Source organism: Aulonocara sp. 'chitande type north' Nkhata Bay, linkage group LG9 (assembly GCF_057382095.1).
Source record: "Aulonocara sp. 'chitande type north' Nkhata Bay isolate Kocher_YH1m ecotype deep benthic linkage group LG9, A_spYH_male_GT1.1, whole genome shotgun sequence".
Lineage (NCBI taxonomy): Eukaryota > Metazoa > Chordata > Actinopteri > Cichliformes > Cichlidae > Aulonocara > Aulonocara sp. 'chitande type north' Nkhata Bay.
The window spans coordinates 2209464-2228537 of record NC_141352.1 but is presented as its reverse complement, the minus strand read 5'-3'; the positions used below and the strand labels follow the sequence as shown (position 1 = coordinate 2228537).

Below are 19074 nucleotides of genomic sequence, written 5' to 3'. Positions count from 1 at the left end.
GTCTTTTTGCACTAGTAATGTTGTGGAGTTGTATTTTGTCTCGCATCAATTATATCGTCAGTTATATCGTTATCGCAAATTTTCAAATATATATCGTGATAAATATTTTTGGCCATATCGCCCTGCTCTAATCAGAACTAATTAAGTTGTGTAAAAAGACAGGATGAATCTGGAAGTGATCCAATCAGAAGTAACCTCGTTGTGCAGCAAAGTTAGAAACACGGTCCTGACAAACAGGACGGGGCTCCCATTGAGCTCCCCGACATGACAAAATGTCAAACTCGAGAGGAAGAGAAGGACAGACAAACTGTGGAGCACCTCTAACCAGTAAAAACACAAACTTTTACACTTTATATTTTTAGTCAACAACACAGTTTAACACGGAGCATGAAGCTGCCACACAGAGTTTATAGCTGCTGCTGATTTTCAACCTTTGTCCCTTGTTGGGCTTTTACATTCACAACACTCAGTTACATAAAACCATTATATACTACAATTACAAAACTACAAAGAAGCTGACACACAAGCTATCACAGTGTGCGTGTGTGTGCACATGTGTGGGGCTGTGCTCTGCCTCCAGCATCAGCTCATTTGGACAGTTGGTCAAATGAGCTGATGCTGCTTCTAAGTTCCCAGTGATCCACAGCTAAACCTAATAAAAAACATACGACTCAGGGCTCGCAAAATTTCAAGATCCCTGGTAGCCCTTCTGGCAGGCACTCTTCAGTTTTTGTTAGCCCAAAATAAATTAAAGTAGCCCAAATTAAAAATGTTTTGTTTCCTTTAAAATTAATCAAGAAATAGTTAAAACACAAATTACAACATTGTATAAAAATTACAATCATCAACTCAAATACTTGGTTCTAATTGAACAGAAACTTCTATGAACTTGTAAGAACTGTGCAGAACATGAATCAGTCTGTGTCAGATCCTGAATCTGACATTTCCACTGAAGTCACGGGTAAGAGGCAAGTGGAACCAAGATCGAGGCCATTTGCTTTTTGAAGTTTGCAAAGACTGCTAAATTGTCCCAAAGGTAGTTCACTCTGCAACATAGCACGCTGCTCTAAACAGCTTTTTCAGGACTTCTTGTTGTGCTTGGTTTATTTTCAGTATGTTATTTGCAATTGGTGTTTGTTCTGGGAAAGATAGTGCAGACTGAGCAATAATGCATTTCTTGCATTTGTCATGGGGTCTGATGGGGTCTTTCTTAAAATTACTGGTCCCAGTAACAAAGGCGCTTGTCGACTCAGAAATCGAGGGAAACTCACAACACACCTGGCAGAACATCATGTTATTTAGCTCGTCATATGGCAGCCACAGAAATTCTTTTGTCCATGAAACCATAAAGCTGCACTTTCTTTTTGCCTTATAGTCTCATTTGTCATAACTTCTCCGTTTTGTGGTAAGCTTTTCTTTGGCTGTCACTTCTTCACCCTGACCTGTCTTATTTGGCTCAGCAGAACTGAAATATATGTCCTGCTGCTTTTACACACACACTCACATAAGCTCAGCAATTCTCTGCGCGATCAACCTCTCACATGTTTAAGCTTGCTGCGGGAGATTTCACTTGTCATGTTTGCATAGTAAGCTAACGATTAATAAGACGATGTCAGAGGAATTGGTGCACAAATTATCATCACTCACAGATCAGTGCTGTCGCTCTCTATACACAGTTCGCACGATTGCAAAGTGAAAGCAAAAAAACAAGCGCAAATTCAAACGCGACTTCAATATGTCACATATTGACAGTGGCTCACCGATGCCAATGACATAATTACCCAGCTACATTTCTGAAAGAATGCAAAAGCATTGACATATATTTTTCCTGTGTAAAACAAACGACGGTGGATGGAGCAGCTACAAAGTTCACTTTTCTTCATGTTGGAGTTTGTTGATCAAGTGCTCTGATAAAGGACCATGTATAGGTGTAGACAGGCTCCTCATCAAACTATGGTGTCATAACGGGTTCTGTGTCCAAGCTGCAGGACTACATGCAGTGAGGGGCTGTGTCCATGTTAGAGACTACAGACTGGCAGGTGTTCAGACAGGCAGCAGTGAGGACCTGAAGGAAAACACGTCGTCTTTTCTGACTACATAAGGAAGCGCATACAGCACCTGGGGCAGAGGACTCCTATCAGTGCTCAGTACGACATCAGGCCCCCTCTCACATAGACAACAATGACTCATAAGTTTATGGAGCTCAGTTGTGCATTTCCTGAGCTGCAGGCCACAGAGCCTGCACAGCCACTGTGCTCAGCCCACAGCTGCCCACACCGATGACCTGTGACTGAAAGAGCTACAGGATGAGATGTTGTTCATGCTGCAGGTGGAGGACCTGACACATGGTGTGGGGACAAATACCTCATCCTCAACATCCAGACAACCAGGCAGATAGTTGTGGACTTCTGCAAACCTGGCACTTCCCCTGCTCTCTAATTAGATAGAGTAGACGGCCCGTCCATTACGTACCTCTGACTAACACCATCAACACTACACCTATTAAGAAGACGACCTAGCATGTGCTGGACTGAATGTTGTCCTTCGACAGCTGTGTGGTGGAGCGCGTCCTGACCTACGCCTTCACTGTGTGGCATGGCAGACGCACTGGGGAAGGAGCTGCAGACGGTAAAAGTCTGCAGACTTACCACGCATCAGTGGCACCAACACCATTAGATGTAGAACAAGCACCACCTGTAAGCACAGGTGCTTGCTCTAATGCCTAGTAGGAGGAGGCCGCGCTGCGTCCAGTAAAAAACCTTCAGCCCGACTGTTAAACTGCTCCACCCTCAATAGTCAACACCTTCCACCTCAACAACACGACTTACTGAACATGAGTCTGTGAAGTGTTGATGTCACCCACACCTGACAGCAGCTGTGCAATATTCTGCTTCATAATGATTCCTTCTTTATATTTATGGCTGCCACGATTAGTCGACTAGTCACGAATCGTCAGCGACTAATTTAATAGCCGAGGCGTCGTTTGAAGCTTTGTAAGACGCAGGAATAACTAGTAGGATTTAAGAGTGTGGCAGCACAAGGATGCCAGCTGCCGTTAAACACCAAAGAAGAAGAAGAAGATGAGTCTGGTATCCTAGCTGTGTCCAAATTCAAGGTCAGCATCTTCCGTCATGGACCAACCTATCCCAGAATTCATAGCACAGCCCAGCCAATTCCAGTTTCCAGCAATGGCCGCAGCTACTTAGTGTTAATGTTACTCTTATTATTCTTTCTGGGTCGGACTCCTGGCACATTGTTTCCAATGGATGATGATCTGACTAGTCGACTATCAAAATAATCGTTTGTGGCAGCCTTATTTAGAGGGTAAGACAGGGGACTCAATGTTATGTTTAGTAGCATAGTGCATATAATGAGACTAAAAAGTGTGTTTCATTCATATCTTGTCCAGTAGTTGAATGACAATAAAGCTGGGTGTAGTAGACAGACACGTCCTTGGTACTACAGCTGGCCCCTGAAACATGCCGACATCAGTGTGGAGGCAGAAGCCATCGTTCCATGTTTGGCTACCTTTACAGCTCCACACGCACAGTTCAGACACCAGACCAGAGAAGCTGGTGTCCAAACAACAAACTCATATTCACATCACGAAGTGAGCTTTGCAGCTCCCGGTTTCAAATTCAGCCACACAGTGCAACAACATCAACAGCATCTACACACTTCCATCAAACTGTCACCTCACAACAGACCATGTCATCTGTAAGCTCCGCCCTTTCACCATGGATATTATTGCTTCTGCATTCAAATGATCCACTTTATGCAAATAGTAGTGAAGCGTACACGCTTTGCCTACAGGTGTGTTTCCTCTAACAGCAGTCTGAGGTCAGCGTCGGGCTCCTGTGATGGTGTGTGGTGACAAACGTGGCATGGCTCTGGTCTCTGGATGGTTGATAGTTCTACATTATCTCCATCTGCAGAAAGCAGAAACAGCAGCAGCGATGCTTCTGCCCTCGGCTAACATCTATTCACAACTACTTCCCTGTATGTCTTTGTGAGTGAACTGGTTGTTATGGTAACATGATGTGGAAGCATAGATGTGTGCTCGGCTGCAGGGACCGTACAGCTGTGCAGTGTGTTAAATGTGTAAAAATACCTGAGCCACATGCAGGACGCATCTGCACACGCTCAGATCCTCATCAGCAGCACTGGACTGTGACAGCAACAGTTGTCATAGTAACAGGACTGTTGGTAGCTTCATTTCTTTCATGCACGCAGCTCGTCCTGACTGAAATCCCTCCATTAAACCGCTTTTCATATCAGTGTGTATGTCGACTCGTGTTTATGTTCAAGACTAGGCTCTTTTGCTCCTTTTTGCTCTACGGCATGCTGTCATCTCTCCTATAAGCTCACAATCACAGTTTCGCTCGTGTAGAGTCAAGAAGACAGGAGCCGCCTTTGGGGATCAAAGATCTCAAAGGTTCTTATAGGTGAGCCTGTGCAAACTGCTGTTCTTTCTTTCTGCAGCATCCAACACGAATACCTGCATGGGTAACGCCCATGTGAAATAACTGAAGCAACACACAGGTAAGTCCATAGGTTTTTGGACAATGACACATTTTGTGTCATTTTACCTCTGTACACCAGAGTGGACTCTACATGAAACTGGAGTTGTGGAGACATCATTAGGCTCCAGGTCACACCGCCCTTGCCAAGGTGTCCCCTAGTAGGACGATGGAGTCACCAGGCAGAGCACCCTCCATCACCCCACTCAGTGACTCCAAGAAGACTGCAACTGATAGTCAGGACCTGTCCCCCGACCCAAAGGGATGTACATGACTACTCAACTAGCCGACTAATCTTTGCTGTCACTATTCAGTACCAGACTTACCAGTCATTCAGATAAGCCAGAGAAAATTGCTAGATGATTTATTGTTTTGTTACTTCAGCTTTTATTGAAGCGGTTGTCATATTCTGTCATATTCAGCCAAGCATCATGTGTCATTATAAGAACGTAATAATGCCTTTTAAACACCTTTCGTATTAGTTTTCGACGTTTTCCATTAAACAGTTCTTGAATTTAACTTAATCTCTGAGTGTTTCTTCATTTCAGACTGATAATTAGTCTAATTTCTTTTCCACAGTTAATCGGCTAACAAATTAGTCGCCAGGATTACACTGAGGTGAGCCTAACGATATCTAGCTAGTATCTCTCAACTTCACGCACTAGCTCATGCTCCTTTCCCACCAAAGAAGTGACATTCCATGTCCCGATAGGAATCTGACTGCTAGGGCCTCCTCCCCGACTGCAGTCCGACACAACACTGCAGCCGACCTTACAGTGCCTCCTGTGGTGGGTCTATAGAAGGCGGGCCCATGTTGTCTCTTCAAGCTGCGGCCACCAGACACTCTCCTTGGAGCTCCCTCCCCAGGCATTGCTCCAGGTTGGGGCCCTAGTAACCCTATCCCAGCTCGGGTAAACTGGTTTAGACATAATTTAGTTCCTTTCATAGGGGCTGGCAAACTGTCACGTGACTCAGGAGTGGAAGGCAGTTCTTTACTCAGAGGGTGTAAAGTGGGGGTGAAGGTGCTGCTGACCTCAACTGGGGATATATTCGGGGGTGGAAGGAATATTTTGGGACCTCCTTAGTTGTATCATTGTAGTAATCGAGAATTTGAGTAGTCATCGTCAGTCTGCTTGTCTATCGACCGCGCATATCGGCTCTTGCAGGGCAGTTTACAGCGTGGACATTACTTTTATTGCACAGAAGGTCAAGAATGTAATGGTAAAGTGTAAACCGCATGACGGACAGAAACTATTATACTGCTAACATAACTTCGGCTCTTTGCAAACACCTGCACAGACAGCATGCTAACGCTAAAGCTAGCCAAAAATCCAGAGTGACGCTAAAGCTGAGTAAATGCCAGCATAGGACCGCGGTCAAGTGTGCCGTCACTCCACCTCATCGGGTAACAGATGTCACGAAGCAGCCTTCATTTCTACCTGTTCATGTGTGGAATCACTGTGGCGTCGAAGCGTCTTTCTGCTGGTTTTCATCTTTGTACTGTGCTGCTGGCTTTGTGCTCAGACCTAAACACTGAGAAAGATCCTCATCAGGACAGGGATTTGTTTTGGTGTGTGGGACTGTACGTTTAGATTTAAATGGCAATTATGAGACACTGTTTTTCAGGTTGTGTTATGAGGAGTATAATGAATAATTTTCTCTTTGGAGTAATTAAGTAAGGTACTGCATTACTTTTAATAAAATTGTTCATTACTTTTTTGAATAATGACACTGATCACAATGAAGAGAGGAAACGCATCCAAAATGGACAAACATTTGACCAAAAACATGCAGTTAATTTGTTCACGTCTTTGATATGTTGCTTACTGATGGTGGTAACTGTTAAAGCAGACCTAGTGAGATCCCAGTGAGAATTGACAAAATATCAAATCGATAAATAATATCAATAATGGAATTATTGCCATTCCCATCACTAGTCTTTACCTTTCAATATAAAGCACCTTGACACAACTGTTGTTGTGATTTGGCGCTATTTAAATGAAACTGTCTGGGGATGAGTGGGACGATTCACTGGTTCACCCTTAAGGCTATGCTGGGGTACTGCAAAGGAGAGTTTGTCTGTTAGCTGAACCTCACATGTACATGAGACAATGCAGCTTTCGTCCAGGACCTGGAACACTTGACCATTCACTTACTTCATAGTAAGAGTCCAGTTTCACCAGCTGAGAACATCTAGAGCAGGCATGCCCAAAGTCTGGCCCACAGTCAGATTTCACGTGACCCGCAGCTTCAGTCTAATTATGTATTATTTATGGCTCACTTCCTTAGTCCGAATAAATAAATCATGACTTTAAAAATGCAATTCCTTTTTTCACCACATGGTGGCAGCACATTTTTCAGCTACCTGCACCTGTGCTGTGAGCCCGCCCTTCTCTGCTCATTTCTGCCATGGCGACAGTACAAAAAAAAAAGAGGTTGACAGTGAGGGCCGCCGCTTTCAGGAGCGGTGGGAATAGCAGCATTTTTTTACTGAAACTCGAGGCAGTTGTGTTTGTCTGATTTGTAAAGAGACTGTTGCCTTGTTTAAGGATTTCAACATTAGGAGACACTACGAGACTAAACTTGCTGCAACATATAACAAGCTAACAGGGAGTGAGCGCGCTGAAAAGCTGAAGCAGCTCCAAGCTGCTCTGGCTTCGCAACAGCGATTAATCACGCGGGCCTGTGGGACACATGAAGATATCAGGAAAGCCAGCTACGAAGTGTTAATAGCTAAACATGGCAAACCTTTCACTGAAGGTACGTCTCTCAAAGACTGTGTCATGAAAATGGTGGAGAACATTTGCTCCGAGAGGAAGCAAGAATTTCTGAATGTTTGCTTGTCACGCAACACTGTGGCACGCAGAGTTGAGGATATATCGTCAGACTTCGACAGGCAGCTGGGGGACAGAGGAGTGGATTTTGATTATTACTCATTAGACTGCGATGAAAGCACCGATGCATCTGACACCGCGCAACTGCTGATTCTTTTACGAGGAGTCGACGACAAGATGAACGTGACAGAGTAGCCGCTGGATCTCAAAAGCCTTAAGGGTCAAACCAGAGGATTGGCTTCTGTTTGTGAAGCTGTTGATGATGTGACGCTACCATGGAGTAAAGGCATCATTACTGATGGTGCACCTGCTGTGGCGGATCTGCAATAAAGTCAGCAAAGAAGCAGGTAACGTTGTTAAACTTCACTGTATCAATCATCAGCAGGCTCTCTGTGCCAAACATCTCAAATTTGATGATGTTATGAAACCAGTAGCAAAGACAATCAACTGTATTCGCTCTAAAGCTCCGTACCACCGACAGTTTCAGCAGATTCTGCATGACATCCAGGCTGAATACAGTGACATAATTTATCACAACGATGTGAGGTGGTCTGCACTACAGCAATTTTTCTCTCTCAGACAGAATCAGACAGTTTTTGGATGAGAAGGGACAACCAGCGGAAGAACTGTCTGATACTGTATGGCTGGCAAATCTGGCTTTTTGGTCGACATCACGAAGCATCGGAATGCGCTGAATGTTAATCTTCAAGGAAACGACGCAGTGGGGAGCCAACTATACGCTCACATCAAGGCCTTTGGAAGCAAACGGCAACTTTTCCAAAGACACTTGTCCCTAACAGAGCCCTGTACCGCACACTTCCCAGCTTTGAAAGAGGTTACTGACAGTTTCCCAGAGGACATTAATGCCCAAATGAAGAGTTACGCAACAGCTATCGCGTTTCACATATTTGTGTGAGCAAAATTCTCTCTCATGAACTTAAAGAAGAACCCTGTGAGATCAAGGATGAGTGTCTCCCACGATATTTTACGCATCTCAACCACTGCCCTCAAACCAGACCTGATCGCTTTACTAAAATCTCGATCTCAGTATCACCCCTCTCAGTAGTGCAGGGATGTCCAAATTACTGGAGAGCTGCTACCCTGCATGTTTTAGTTCTCTTTCGGGTTTAGCACAGCTGAATCAAATGATGGCTCATTTTATTAAACATTTAAGATTTGGCTTTAACTGTTGATGTTATGCTCTTAACTCATAGTTGTGTGTGTTGTGTACATATTGTGTATATTTACATATGTGTAAATATGTGTATTTCTTGTGCAAGTGAACTTCCCAGTTATGTAATCTTCCTGTAGATGTGAAAAACTTTGGCTTCCTGAAAGATCTTGTAAAAGTGAAGGGCAAAATTCACTTTTTGTTTAACTTTATTGATAACAGACCACTTTTCATTACTTATAACTCCTGTTTAAAATGTTCATGAGGCAAAGATATTGCAAACTCATGGAAATGTAGGGTATTCTTCACAGTTTGTTCAATGTTATCTGACTCTCCAGATATAAATGAAAGGCACAATTGTGTCTTTAGAGTTGTTCCTGCTTGCCTGAGTGGCTTTTATTTAGGTACAGTTCCATTTTAAAAATAAAGGTAATTGTGACCATTAAAATTGTTCTTCATTATATTTTCATGCAACTTTGTTACGGAACCATTGGCCCCTGGGCATCTTCACTTTATAAAATTTGGCCCTCTTTGCAAAAAGTTTGGACAGCCCTGATCCAGAGCATCATGAAACCAGCCAGGACTGCCTAGTGCACAGTAGGAAACATGGCCCTGACAGGGCTGGATGTAAAGAAATTTTCTTAGGGTGGCATGGAGATCAGATGGGGTGGCAAATCAAAGCCTTTTTAAAACAAACAAACACATACGCAGGTGTTACATATGGTTAAAATGATTTAAATGCCGTAAGTATACTTACAGCATTTATATGTAACGTGTACATATATACATGTCGCTCATACACGTTACATATAAATACAGTCAATAACTTAATTATTCTCTGTAGCCCACATAATTAAACATTTCAGTTGCATTAAATGTGTATTTTGATGCTATGTACTGTACAGCCTGTATAATAAATAAATATGTAGCCCAATAAGTATAAAATCCAGAAAGCTACACAACATGGGGCGGAAGTTCACACTTTGTTTGTTAGAAATAATCAAATTGTTTGTCCCATTTATAGCAACCGAAAATAAAATAAATACATAATTATAATAAAGGTCAATCAAATGGACCAATATGGCAAGGCCATGATGATCCACTTGGTAAAATAAATCCGCTTGGCGTCTTTCTTGGCCTTAAGACAACAATTCTGATGGCTAAAGATCCAAACGGGACAACAACCACAACAACAACAATCAAATTGTTGCTTAATTTACACAAAGTGTCAGAGATCTGCACCGTCAACAAAAATGAAGCCTAAATTTTCATGATTTGTTGGGTTCACTCTCTGAGGTCCAAAATATAACGGGCCAGTTTTGATTTTCTAAATTTTGATTTTGTATTTCATCTTTAAATTGTTTCATTTTTGTAAAGCGCTTTGGGTGCCTTGAAAAGCGCTATATAAATCCAATCCATTACTATTATTATTATTTTATCTTTTTTGCCTTGTTTGGTCTCATTCGCTTCAGCTCAACCTCACGTGTCGAATTTACACTTCTTTCATTGACATGCTGTAGTAACACAACTGATCTAAAATCACACAAAAAACATAAATTCCTATAAGTAGTTATAGGTTTTTTTTTTCAGAGTGTAACAACCAACCACCTGTGTGAAATCTGAAATGTCCATGGTGTTCATTCAAAATGTGCTCTGGCACAATCATAGGCATGGGTTGCTACTGACAACAAGTAATAAAGCCGGTCTGCGCTGTGGGCTGAACCATTTGTTAATGATGGAGGGGGGTAACACTATGCAATATATTCAGTGTTAACTGTAGCTAGGCTCAAAGTGTTATTGCAATCTTATTTCAATAAACAACACTGTCATATGCAAAACACCCTCTAGATCTGCCCCTGGCCCTGAGAAAAAATTTCCCAGTTTAAACATCTGTTATGTTTTCTTGTGAATAAAATGTGGACGTATGAGATGTTCAAATGTGGTTTTTATTTACAGATTGCACAGTGTCTCACTGTTTTGGAACCTGGTTAGTACAACGAATCGAGGTTGGAGTGCACAGCACTATCACTGTTACAGCTGGAGTGGGTTCTACTATTACTATGGATTTCATCACAACTAGAACACAGCCCTGTTTACCTGAGCACAGACCACCTGAGCACAGACCACCACACACATCTTGCTTCACTCTTATTTGAAATGAAATCTACAGAGAGCTGCAAACACAATAACTAAGAGTTGTTATAGAACTTCTTTCAGACTTGCCACTCAGGCTCTCGTGGCTGTGAGAATAACATTGCAGTCATCACACAGCAGCACTAAATCTTCAAAACTCAGCTGATCGTCAGAAAACACACACCTGGGAGGTTCCGATCACGTGACTGCTGAGTGAAGATGGAACCTGCTGCTTCCGTGGACCTGAGATTTCCTCCAATCATGCGAGTGAATTTTTAACAGTGAGCGCACTTTATGTGTCGGCGTGGACGATCACACACTTTTACAGTGATGTCACATGACTGAGCCCGGAAGTGTGCACGCATGAATGAAGTGAACTCACAGGCTTCCACACACACAGAGCCAAGCTGAAAGCTTCGACTTCTAAATCGAAACTTCAAGATAGTTTCTCGGTTTTGAGTTATTATCTATCAAGTCTGAGATCTTAACTCGACATTTTGAGAGAAGTATCACAAAAGTTTTCTTCAGTCGCGTAAAGCCGGCTCCACAGCTCTCCTACTCTTTAACCTGATGACAACATGACAGCGAAAACTTTCAGCAGCCCCACCTTTCATCCTTTATGTTTCAAGCTCGAGCTCTTCACCTCTTGCGCCTGCGCAAACACGCGCCGAAGAGCTGCCCCTCGACCCGACGAGTGTATGTGTGAGTGTGGGCGGTGAATCTTCGGAAAGAGTAAACTTGAGCAGCGGCTGGAAGCGCAGTCCCGCGGCTGCGGGAGTTACCTTGGTGAAAACCTCCAGGTCCTCGTCCTCGTCCAGGTCCAGCATGTGTTCTGAGAAGTCTGCAGGGACCGTGTGCCCGCTCATCGCTCTCAGCTCCGGAGACTAACTAAACACAAACTTCCACCTCAACTCCGCGCAGCAGCCGCACTCAGAGGCCCGCCGAGGATGCCACTTCCTCTAACGGCTTTCAAAGTAAAAGCTGCGACCGGTCACGTTTGACTTTGGCCCGGAAGCTGAGTTCTCGTTGTGCGTCTTTGTTGTTCGCAGTAAAGTTGAGTGTTGGCTGTAGATTGTTCATGTTTTTTGGCCAAAATGCTGAGTGTACATGTGTTGCCTCATAAAGAAAGGCCATGAGCATGATTTAGCCAGAAACGTGTCTGAACAGGACCACTGGAGTTCTTTTATTTTTAAGTCATTCTAATTTTTCTTTTCATTTTATATTTTCTGTTTGTTTGTTTTAAAGTTTGTTTTTCTGTTATGATGACATATGTGCTATTTATTATGTATTATTAAATGTTAAGCTTAACAGATCCAACAAAGTCAAAGTGTAAAAGCGCTGCCCCATAATGTGATTATAGTTTTGCAACACTGCAGTATCGTTTTAGCCTTTTATTCTCATTCATTCCAGTGAACTCAAACTTAAAACTAGGAAAGAAAAAGACTGACAGCAACCTGTTTGTTTGATCCCTGGCTGCTCCAGTCTGCATGTCAAATATCCCTGTGCAAGATACTGACTCCGAGTTGTTCTTTGATGGCTTGTATGAACGGGTAAACAAGACAATTTGTATAAAGTGCTAATAATAATAATAATAATGATAATAATAATAATAATAATAATAATAATAATAATAATAATAAAGGTCAGGGCTGTCGCATGTCTACCAGAGAGAGAGAGAGAGAGGTTTTCTCTTTGACTCCTGATTTGTATGACGTCTTCTTTGCTTATGTGTCTCTGTGTATTTAGCCTTTTTTACACTTTTATACCATTTATATTTTCATTCACATGGATTTTTAAACATTTTTAAAGATTTATTTGAAGTGCATACATATTTGAATTTTATACGGTTTATGAAAGAACAATTATTACTGTAAGTTCTGCATCCATGACTCTACTTAAGTAACAATATAGAAGCCTTAGCTTCAAAATATATTTCAAGTCATCATTCTGTTGAAGAAAGGTTGTGAGCTCTGATATACTGTTAGACCTTCCACTCCTGATATTCCTGTACCTCTGTCCTCTATGAACTATGGATCCAGTGTTTAGGAACCAGTGAAAATTAACACCCGCACTACGCCCAGAACACGGTCGTATTTCCTGCATATTTGGCTGAGCGACACTTCCACTTACCTGCAATCTTGTCAACAAACAGGCAAACTGTGTGTTTATTTAGGGGAGTGTGGCTGGCGCACAGGCTGCACTGACAGTCAGCCCCACCAGCACCAAAAGATGTCAGTGTTGCATAAGGCTGTGCAACAATGTGTCACACCTCAGGCTGGACCACCACTGCACGCTCACACAGTCACCTTCCCTACACTTTACAGCAAACGCTGTGCCTGAAAGAAGCAAAGGAGCTCCTGCACAAAGAGTTATTTTTTCCTTTTGAATGTGAGAGAATCTTCATTTATTCACAATGAAAAATAAGTTTCTCTGCAATTTTTTTTTTCTTTGTGATTCGATTTTCTCCTTTACTGTCTACTTTCACTACACAATTTAAGGGTACAGAAAAACTGACCACAATATCCAAATTTCACCTTTCTGCAGGACTGCTGCAGTCTGCTCTGTTACATGATACAAACAGAAGCATCTGCAGGTTACCCTGGCAAAGACTAAGTGGGCTGTGGACAGGAAGAGGACCAGAACCGTGCCCATCCCTGGAGTCTGTGTAGAGACACAATAGCACTCTACAGGAAGAGCCAGAGTCATATGTTATCTGCAACCACTTCTTTCAGCTGCTCCCTTTAATAGTCCCCACATCTCATTCTATACCATCTTCTTCTGTTTTACACCTACCCTCTGCATGTCTTCCTTCACTAGATCCATGAACCTCTCTGAGGTCTTCCTCTTTTCCTCCTGCAGCACCATTTTCACCATCCTTTGTCCACCATACCCACTATTCATCCCCTGCACATGTCCAAACCACCTCAGCCTTGCCTCTCTAACTTTGTCTCCAAAGCACTCAGCCTCAGCTCTTGTATTAATTTCTAGTTGTGGCGGGGCGTGGTCTGAGGTGCCGCTGCGAGTGAGGCGAACGCACCAGCGCGGCATCTGCAATCACACCTTGCCGGCTTTAAAATCTGTACTGGGTCGTGACAATTGTTGTTGTTGGTGTGTATGTTCGGCTGGCGGCTGGAAAGCTGCAGCCACGTGTGAACAGCAACCAGTGAATAAAAGCAAGATGCTGAATAGCATGAATGTGTGGACGGATCTGCCGTGTGTTCTTTACACTAGTGATGTCCATGCTTTTTACACCCCATGAAGCCATGAACATCGTCAGCTGGCCTCCTGTCTTTCTGTCAGAGCCACCATCTCCAAACCATCCTTCATAGCACCCCTGACTAAAGGACTAGAATAGAATAACGTTGTTATTCACATCAATGGAGAATTGTCTTCGCTTCACCAAGTCATAAAGCAATCAAGTTACTTCATACGAACCAACAAAAATAACATAAATATATAATAAAAAACACAATGAAATATAAGTTTTAATATACAAAACTTTAATACAACAATTAAACAATATATGTCACAGCATCTCATTGTTTAGTATACTGACTGCTTTGGACACAAATGATCCCTTATCCACCTACCACTAAGAGGCAGGACGTTCTCCCCGACAGAGGGGCTGGCTGCCACATTCAGGTGGTTAAACCTGGGGAAGGTTGATGCAGATGACCATGTTGCCGCCGCACAAATGGCTGAGGCCCACTATGTGGCCACCCCTCTGGGTAGAGTGGGCGCGCACTCCAGAAGGGAAACCCTGAAGAGGCATATGCCTCCTAAATGGTGTCCACGATCTAGTGGGACAACCAGGTCCTAGAAAGCTGTCGACTCAGGATCCCTGAATGGACTGCCGGGTACTGACTACACTGCCAAAGCATGGCCAGAGCACAAGGCAGCCTGGTGCTGAGCTGCCTCCTGGGCCAACCTCTCAGTGGGAGCTGTTCGAAGCTCACCTGAATGGAACAGGTGGAATTCAGACAGGGCCTTCAGTAGGAATGCAGGGCACTGATGGCCTGCCTTACCTTGGGGACCTTCAGCATCTTGCATCTCAGGTACTGAAGATAGTGGTTGAGGCCCCTGAGATCCAAAATCAGGCAGAGTCCCCAGTCCTGCATCCTGCTTGGGAACCAAAAGATAGTGTGAGAAAAGCCCAGCTTGGTGGTCCCCAGCATCCACCTCCCATATTGCACATTTCCCCAGGAGAGCTGAGTGTCATGGGCCTGGGTCTGGTGACCCAGGGTTCATGAGTGTTTATGAACTTGAATATATTTGATGGGTTTGCCTTGGGCTAGCAGTCCTCACAGGTGAGTGTGTTCCCCCGGGAGGCCGGTCACACCTAAGGGGGATGATGGCACACACCTGCTGCTGTTCAGCCTTGTCTGGGGAACTACTGGGGAGAGTGGCTGAGCTCTGGTCGACGCTGGATCGTAAAGTTTGGGATGGACATGACGGCGGGGTCTGCGGAGGAACTGCAGGTGGTCTCCCAGTTCATGGAAAATTAAAACCAAGGCTCTGCCCCCAGAGCAGACCAAGCTGCCTTGCATTGTAAGGCAGACAGGGAAGAGGGCTGGCCGGCTTGGCCCGAAGAAAAGTCAATGGGGAGGTAGTTGACATGGCCCTGTGTAGCCTAGCCAGCAGGGAATCCATAACCCTAGAGTCTCTGCTCGGGCATGTGGCCTTCACAAGAAGGGAGCTAGCGAGTGCAATCAATGGGGTGAGAGCATGATCTACTGGGGGAAGTGGGCCACAGGCAATCTACTCCCACCCATTCATGTTAGAGAACCTCCTACTGGCAGGGGAACACCTGTGCAAACTCTCTCCATGCGTGAATTAAACAGTCCATGTCAAAGGAGCTTGCAAAGAAAAGCGTCTGGACTTCTTTAAGTTGCTTGAAGACGTTTCACCTCTCATCCGAGAAGCTTCTTCAGTTCTAAGGTCAAATGGTGGAGAGTCCCAGATATAAACCTAGTGGGAGTGTCCCCCCACAGAGGGACAAAAGGACCCCCTGATGATCCTCTAATCGCCTGAGCCAAGGTGGGAAACTGACTTGACCTTAGAACTGAAGAAGCTTCTCGGATGAGAGGTGAAACGTCTTCAAGCAACTTAAAGAAGTCCAGACGCTTTTCTTTGCAAGCTCCTTTGACTACGATGACCTGGATGACTGAGAACCTTCACAGACATAAACAGTCCATGCTCTCTCTCATAGGCATCTCCATCCACAGGTGTGTCATCTCCACTCTTCATCCTCATCGTAGTTGCTCACACTTCCTGGTTGTGATCTACCAGCTACCAGAAGTAAATGGAAAGCTATGCACAGCCCTGTGTTGAACTGGATCAACGAACCAAAGAGCCAGCAATGAGTGATGACAGTTTTACCTGATCCTGCACCAACTATGAGCTTCATTGATATGTAAAGCTTGCAGCCTAATATTAAAAGTGGAGAAGGTATCCAGAGTATGTGCAGAATAGCTTGATTGCAGTGGAGTTCACTAGAAAGTTTTCATTGTTTTAAACTCACAGTTTCGCTTCACTACAAAGAAATTCTTTGTTCGTTCTTCCATTACGAATAAATATACTTCAGATTATTTGTATTTAAGCACTTGGGCATTTTTGCAGTGCACTGGCGTCATGTTGCCATGACGCCAGGAATGTGCAGGAAGACACTTCTACACACTGATCACATGCAGTTCACTCAGGGTCGTATATCCTGCTTCATTTTCACCATGACACTATTCATGTGAATAACACTGCAGCACTATCAATGTCTCCTTGGAGACTGTCTAACAATGTGCATCAGTATCCCCATTTTTAAATAGTAAAACAACATTTCTCCACCTTCTTCTTTCTTCTCCCTCCTCTGCCAAATGACATCCAACCATAAATTACCGTTTCTTAATTGCAGACGGTTTGTGCAGAAATAACTCAGCTGAAAAAGTCATATATTTCCTCTTCAGCAAAGCAGTTCTCGATAAGACTCTATTCAACCAGACTGCCAGAATGTGCACTTCCTTTGGAATCATAGATGTTATTTTTTTTATTCCTGGCTCTCTTGTATTGATGTGTCATCACATCACTTGCTTAAACATCACCAATTTTTCCTAATGGACGAAGATAATCAATATATATGGATCCATTTTCTCATTTCCAACAATTACCACGAGTCTTCCACTTGCCTGGGTCAGATTGCTCAGTCTGCACTCTGCACACGTACGTACTTACATATGCACACACAGTGCCGCACATAATTATCTATTCAAACACTCCACAGGATATTTTTTCTGTATTTTCTCTAAATGCACACTGGCAATGGCATTAAAAACAATGTGTCATTCCACTTCTGGCATTTTGCAATTCAAAATGATGTGAGCGTCACCTGAGCGGAATACTGAGGAGCAGACAGAGGCGTTCCAGCCGGCAGCATTAACATACAGGAAGCCATTATCACATCTGGCCTTTGCAGCCAACTGGAAGGCTGCTGAGTGTGTGTTTGTTTGTGTGTGTCTGCACGATATGTTTCCGTGTGTCTACCTGTAAATGCATGGCTGCGCGTGTGTCAGCCTTTATCCATAAATATGCATGAAACAAATACAAGGTGGTGTCCATGCCTGTGCAAATTAGGTACATATGTGTGCATGTGTCCCCATCCCCCAACCAGCTCTCAGATTAGAGGCTTCTGTAATGCTTCTACAAAGGTCAGGGTTTTGTGGTGGTTGGGCTGTAGCGGCAGGCCGTGTTTAAAGGTCACCACGCCACACCATCACATTATCTCCCTGCCATTTCATACCAGTTTGTCTGTCTGATTGATTTTTAAAATAAAGCTGCACGTCCTCCCAGGCTCAGCGTGGCTGCTTTTCTCTCACAGTGAAAACAGGCAGTCTGCGTGGGGGTAGCTCTGTGGCTGTTAGACTGGAAATCCTGTGATGGTGACAGTGATGACCGTTCCCTGCTGCATGGGTGGATGAGCTTTGTCAGGGTTCACTGTTTCGCTGTGCGTTTCGTCAGCGCAGGTGTAAAAATCAAACATCACATCAGTTGGCGCTCTGGCTTCAACACTGGTGTGTAAAAAGTGAGAGATGTGTTGTGGTGGAAGGACAAGATGGAAACGCAGCTTTACAGACATTTTTTCCCAACTGTTGTGTGAACTCATTTCTTTTGTTTGTGCATTGTGCGTATATTGCTTTGTGATGACAGCAGCTGGTGATTTGGGTCATTCGCTTGGCCGTTGCTAAGGATTTTCTCACTTTTTAATCATGTCTCCATTTCAACATCTTTGCTATCATAATGGAGCAACACTGCATATAAACTAATGTTCAACAAGACAGATGTTAGGAAAAATGCACCTGGGTTACAGTTTCTGTGAATTTCTATGAAACTGTGACTTTTGAAGCGATAATAAGAGATGAGGAACTGTACTGGAGGTTGACTTGGTGGGAACATAAAAGCGATATTAAGAATAGACTTGCAGCCTAAACACCAGGGAATGCATGCAGATGAGTGATCGCAGATGTCATGAACCTCATTTTGGTGCCACGGTGTGTCCGAGCAGAGGGAAAGGTCACACCTCCTTCGATCCTTCGAGTACTTAAAGCCATTGCAATGGATACTGAGCAGGTGATGTTGGATTTGGGGTCGATAAATATTTAACAACAGTTACTGAACACATGGGTATTCAGAGCTGCAGACTGAAAGTGAGAAAATGCGCAGATTGTATCTAAAAATAGAAGTCATACTGTTCCACAGGTGGCTGAGAAGATTACCACAAAGTAAGACTTTTGATATTCAGAGAGCTGCTCCTGGAGCTTTTTGCATGCACCTCATTTTACAGTCTGTTTCACGGCTGTATTAATCAATATACTGCAGTGTTACTATGTCACTGTGACATGGAGTTATACATCCGGGTAGATGGGAATCCAGGCTGTAATGTAGAGTATGCAGCCATGTCATACTAAGTCCTTTGAACCGTACAGCTAGGTTTAGTCCGAAGGAGAAACATGAGAAACCTGCCTGTCAGCTTGGATATTGCCGTATTGCACATGCACCGTAATAACAGAAATAATGCGAATTGAAATTGAAACACGAATTGAATAAATAACCAAATAAAAGTAACACACAAACAAGAGGAGCCTAAGAGAATTTATAGAGCTCATGTTGGAAAAGCAAAACGTCTTTGGCACAACATCACATTCAGACTGGAAAAGCTGCCAGTCTTTAAAATGAACTTAACATTTTTATGTTTCATATATTTATGAAACTGCTGTGAATCCTAATATCACTTGTTATGCTGCAGCTGACAAAATACATGTAATTCATAGTTAATACTGAGCAGGCTGCAGTTACACGCTATAGTGTGTATATAACCACAAAAATAGAAGTATTGACCACAGATCACCTTGTGACAAGAGCTGATTCTTAA

The 19074-nt window shown here is 43.5% G+C and overlaps 1 protein-coding gene across 1 annotated transcript in view; it reads right to left on the bottom strand.

Annotated features, from left to right (window-relative positions):
* Nucleotides 1-11617, bottom strand: part of snx7 (sorting nexin 7) — a 32382-nt gene extending 20765 nt beyond the window's left edge. Inside the window, exon 1 of the mRNA XM_086305323.1 lies at nucleotides 11441-11617. Within this exon, the coding sequence (XP_086161449.1) occupies nucleotides 11441-11524 (84 nt within the window). The 5' untranslated portion in view covers nucleotides 11525-11617. The remainder of the gene's footprint in view (nucleotides 1-11440) is intronic.
* Nucleotides 11618-19074: the final 7457 nt, after the last annotated feature.